Source organism: Haemaphysalis longicornis, unplaced genomic scaffold (assembly GCF_048455015.1).
Source record: "Haemaphysalis longicornis isolate Haplotype H1 unplaced genomic scaffold, Haemaphysalis longicornis Haplotype H1 scaffold_11, whole genome shotgun sequence".
NCBI classification, from domain to species: Eukaryota; Metazoa; Arthropoda; class Arachnida; order Ixodida; family Ixodidae; genus Haemaphysalis; species Haemaphysalis longicornis.
In genome coordinates, this window is record NW_027526214.1 from 29,646,186 (window position 1) to 29,651,676 (window position 5,491).

The following is a 5,491-nucleotide window of genomic DNA, read 5'->3' on the forward strand; positions in this document are numbered from 1 at the left end:
AATTTGATTTTTTCCCCGGCCAGCTGTGCTTTGCCGGGATGTAAAGTCATCCCGGCCGCGCGCATGCGCTGTAGCACTATCTGCAAATGTTTTACATGTTCCTCGAACGAGCGTGAAAAGACAGTGACGTCTTCAAGATAGCACAGAGCGAATTCGTGTTTCGCGTCACCCAGAACAATAACCATCATTCTTTGATATGAACAGGGGGCTATTTCCTAGACCGAAAGGCATACGCACAAAATCAAACAACCCCCTGTGACATGTAAATGCGGTCTTCGGTACATCGTCTGGGTGCATTTCTATTTGTAAATAGCCGCGTGAACAATCCAAGGTCGTGAAAAAATTCGCGCCTGCCACGGCATACGTTATTTCGTTCACCGACGGGAACGGGTAGGCATCTCGTTCAGTCATGGCATTCAGTTCTAGTAGTCAACACAGATTTGCATAAATCCGTCTTTCTTACCGACTGGGACCGCGGGAAACGCCCAAAGACTCTTTGATGGACGAATGACGCCGGTGTCGAGCATCTCGTCCAAGGCTTTGTCGAAAAGCGCTCTCTTGGGGGCGTTCATTGGTCGTGGGCTGCATCGCCATGGTTTCGCGTCCCCAGTGTCGATGCGATGCTGCAAGACATCCGTTTTCCCTGGTTTTTCCGTGAACATATCTGCATACTGGCACAGGAGGGCTTCGAGCTGACTGCGCTGAAACGACGCTCCCTTGAAATTCTGCAGCTCCTGTAACAAGTCTGCCAGCAGGCTTTCAGTCGTCAAAGCAGCGTGAGGCCTGCAGGGAAGTGGTGGGCCCGCTGACGTCTCAAACGGGAAGAAACCTGGGTCGTTGCCAAGGTAGTAACCGCCAGCCCTGATGTCCAACCGCATAGCAGCATCTGCGATAAAATCTTTGCCTCGAATCATGGCAACCGACAAGCCCTTGAGATACAAAAACATTTGCCCCTTAGCGCGGGAGCTAACCGATATGCGTAACCGAACGGCGTTTGTGCTCTCTGTGGCAGAGCCCGACGCCATCCTAAGCGTAACTTCGGTATGGCGAAATTTTACCCGCCTTGCCTTGCAGTGTTCGAAGAGCATATCGCCGATAAGGGAAACTGTGAAACCGGTATCAAGGAGTGCAGTGACGGTCTTACCGAGCACTTTGACACGAATTGTTGGTGAAACTAGCTTTGGGGGATACTGCATGCGATCCACCGAAGGCACAAGAACAGATTCACCAAGTGTCTTGGCCAGCTGCGACTCGCTGCCTGGCTTCAGCGACGCCGGGGCGTGAAGTTTCCCGAACCCGGAAATCGGTCCTCGGTGGCGGGCCCCTGCTGACGGGCCTGGTTGCGTCCATACCAGATTCGTTCGCCAGATGGGTCGTCTTCGTGTGGGACCGGGTGGCCCATGACCCCGTAGCCCATGTTGGCTGGGACCGGGTGGCCCACGGCCCCGTAGACCGCGTTGGCTGGGACCGGGTGGCCCACGGCCCCAGAGCACGCGTTGGCTGGGACCGGGTGGCCCATGGCCCCGTAGCCCGCGTTGGCTGGAATGCGGCCACGGTATCGGTTCTGCGGCTGCCTTCTTGCTACAAACTTGCCCGGATCCAAGGCCCGGTGTGTCGCGGACTGCGTCGCCCACGAGTGGAAAGCACCAGGCCCGTTCTAGGCACAGCTGTGCTGCAAGTATTGGCTCGGCGTTGGCGGTAGTGCATACTGCAATTTCGCGAGCAGACACTCCTGAATAGCGCGTGCGTTCGAAGCAACTGCATTCAAATCCGTGTTTGAGCATACAAATACTGCTGGAACAGAGGATGGCACTGCCGTAACACACGGGCAACTTGATCAGCTGCAGTAGTCTCAGGGGATGCTCTCCTGTATAGTTCCTGCATAGCGCGTACATACTCTAACATGCTTTCGTTAGGGTGTTTCATCCTGAGATCTAATTCACGCAGAATGCGAGTCTCGTATCCAGGCGGAAGGAACTCAGCCCGAAAGCTTACCAGAAAGGTGGCCCACGACGGCAACGGAGACTACAAACGCCACCAGCAGGCTGCAGACCCTTGGAAAACCAGTGGCAATACCCTGGTTAGCATTTGAGTGTCCTACGCTTTGATGGCGGCCTTGTAGACATCGAGCTTGTCAAGGAAAATCGCGACGGGCAGACGGTGGTAATAGCCGCATTAGGTTGGGATGTGAGGCTGAAGACGAGGCGCTGGATCTTGTAGGGTGCCCAGGTGTTGCGTAAGAGCGTCCATAGCCGGCCACTCTGGCGAGAGCTTCGATTAAGGCGGTGTCTGGGAGCGTGGCACCAATGACTCTTTTCGAACGAAGTTCCTTTCCATCGATAGCGGACTTCATTGCTGAACGCCTGCGAAAACCAAGCAAAACAAAGAACTCGGGCGAAAGAAAGGAACAGCAACATAATACATTTCGCTAAGCTGAAGTGCTCAGTTCCTAAACCAGCTGCCACTTGAAAAACAAATTCCCGAAAGGTTTACTCGCAACTTGCTCCTGTGCGTAATTGCCCTGGTTAAAAAGGACTGTGCCAGCCTAAATACACGTTGGGCGCCTTTGTAGGTATTTCTGCCTACCGAGGGGGGTTCAGGCAATAGCCTCGTCAAAACATTACAGCACAGAACTTTGCGAAAGGAACAAGAGGCTTTACTGCGGCAGTGCAAACGAAATATAAATTGCGCAGAAGCTACAATCAACAACGCACATCACCAAAGCACTTCAAGGTCCGGAGGCTTACGCACGACGGGACGGACGGCTGACCACTTGCTGACGTGCGGGCTCCTTGGAAAGTGGCTGGCGGCGGTCGCTTGTCTCTTCCGGCTCTCGGCACTACCGGTCGGCGACTCCCCCCTCGTAACAAGCACCGCTGCCCTTATCTAGCGTGCCCAAAATGGGCCACGCACCCCTCAATCACATAGTCTTTCCGCCGTGTGTTCACAGATGGCAGGAGAGGTGGCGGGCCGCCGTTTGAACCGAACAACGGGAGCGCTCACAGGGGAGAATCCCCACAAAACTTACTCCACTTCGGGAATTTCCCCTAAGCCTGGTCGATGAAAACGTGTCCGTCCCACATATTTCTTGATGAATTCACTCTCGCTGTTTCTTCTATCGGCTAGATTCCTGTTTGGCGCAGTCAGTAGGGCGAATTCTCCCGTTAAGTTCTGGTCCCGGCTTGGAATTCTGGACCAGGACAATTTTTTTTTCTTGAACTGCGAAGTTTCTGAGAAAGCCGTATTACCTTCCTTCGTAGCCCTGCGCCAGCATTGAGGTGAACGTCACAATTTTCTTCTCTGAAACTAACTCCACCTTGAATATTTCCTCTAAATTATGTAGATTAACACATTTCCACCACATGAAGTTGATTATCAATTCGCTCTCGTGCTGCAAACGCCTGGCTTACTGGATATGTCACTTGGTAGAGTGCCTGGTCCGGTTAACTGTTGGTCCCGGGTTGGGATTCTCTACTAAGATTAAATTTCTTCAACTGCGAATTTTATAAAAAGTCTGTATGGCTTTTGTTTTTGGCTGCACGAATGCATTCACGGTGATATAAAACTTAATCCACCTTGAGAAACTTACACCACCTTAAGGATTTTTACTAAAGAAGGTCGATTGACACCTGTCCATCACTCCGACTTGTTGCTCAATTCACTTTCATACAAGAAACGCCTAGCTTCCTGGTAAGCTCAGTTGGCAGAGTAATCGCTCCAGAGGAGAAATGTTTCTTCAAAAGGGACGTTTTTTTTGAGAAACCTGTTCGGGTTTTTCTGGTAGGCGTACGGCTGCATTGAAGTGGATACAGCCGTACGGCTCCATTGAAGTGGATGCAGCCGTAAAGTTTCTACGAACTTTCCTTCGCATAAAATTACTCTCCCTTGGGTAGTTAAGCCAAATCTCTTCGATTAACCCCTGTCCATCACGTGGGGTTGAACAAATCGCTCTGGCACGATAAACAGCTGGCTTCAGGTTAGCTCATCTGGTAGAATGACTGCTCTGGTTAAGCGGTGGTCCTGATTTCGAATCCTGGACCAGGACGACTTTTTCTTCAACTGCGAAGTTTCAGATAAAGCTTCATGGCTTTGATTTGTAGGCGCACGGCTGAATTGAGGTGGAAGTCAAAATTTTATTCTCCCAAATTGCATATTCTTTGTAACGGCCTAGCTTCTCTATTTTGAGATATTCTACTGCTTTTCTTAGATACACCAAGCAAGAAACGCGTACGGTTAATTTTGTTTTGACTAGATGGCTCTACGTCCCTAGCAAGCAAGAGTTTGAGATATTTTTTTCATTGAAGATATTTTATATTTTAAAAATCAACAAACTGAGCCGTTGGGAGCCTTGATACGTGTTTGTGAAAATTTTGGTTATCGATGTAGGATACAGTTTTATATCCGTGGGTTATAAAGTAGTTGGTGCCATTAGAATGTTAACAGGTGAGCCCCATTAACACAGGGATACCATTACCTTCTTTAGAATTGTAGAAATATGCTATTGAGACAACATGCAGTTCTTTGTGCTCAAGTGTCACAAATACGAGATTTAACCTAACTGGCAACCTGAAGGCCATGCCACCACCCTTCATGCACCAGAAAAAACAGCTATCCAAAACAACTCTAACTATGTCATCCTAATTTCGTAGTGCTTTGTGGATGGGTTATTGTTAATAAATTTTGTTGCTTTTGCTTGAATTTCGCGTGCTTCTTTTTGTGCTGCATTCTTGGTGGTGTGTTTAGGCACGTTTCTTTTTGATGCTCTTTTTCGCCATGCTTTGTAACAAAAAAATTTTTTTCTTGTTCTTCTGGCTTGGAAAGGTGGTAGCCGAAACATTGTCTGCCACTATGAAAGAAAGGAGCACGTTGTTCACATTTATTTAGGTTTAATAGCAAACAGAAAGAAAATGTATCGCCGGGGAAAATTCTAAATTGTGGCTAGGTTAGTTACATACAAAGCGTCTCAATACCTTTGCCTTATAGGGCCCCGTGCACGAGTGTATTAAAAAGCCTTTGGTTTTAATCTTTTTACCCGGTTAGCCTTGACTGCGGAAATAAATTTGTCCTTTTCAGCACCTGGTAAGCTACATCTGTTGCCCGTGCGAACCGCATTCACTTTGTTCTAAACTGAGGCAGCACATACTCGGAAAGCACAATCAGAAAAACAAATATTGCAAGTCACTATTCCAAAACACGCACGCTCTTGAATCGAGAATGAAAAATTTGCCGAACGAAAACTTTCCAAAAAGGCCTTCTACAATTGGCCATTGTGAGGTGATTAAAAAAAGCAAATAATAACGGGGTCGAAAACGTTAACAGAAAATATATTTTTCAGCATACACTTTGCTTACACCAGTATACTTGCAGGCGCTTGACTTCACTCTCTTAGGCTTAAGAATACCTAAGAACAACAAAATAAAACCACATGTTTATAATCAAGGGGGATAAAGCTAGTAAAGTTTTCGTTAATATTTTGATCTATGTAATAAAA

The 5,491-nt window shown here is 48.3% G+C and overlaps 1 protein-coding gene across 1 annotated transcript; it reads right to left on the reverse strand.

Moving 5' to 3' along the window:
- Positions 1–422: 422 nt before the first annotated feature.
- Positions 423–914, reverse strand: LOC144160610 (uncharacterized). The gene has a single exon (XM_077691848.1). The coding sequence runs from the start codon at positions 912–914 to the stop codon at positions 423–425; it is 492 nt and encodes a 163-aa protein (XP_077547974.1).
- Positions 915–5,491: the final 4,577 nt, after the last annotated feature.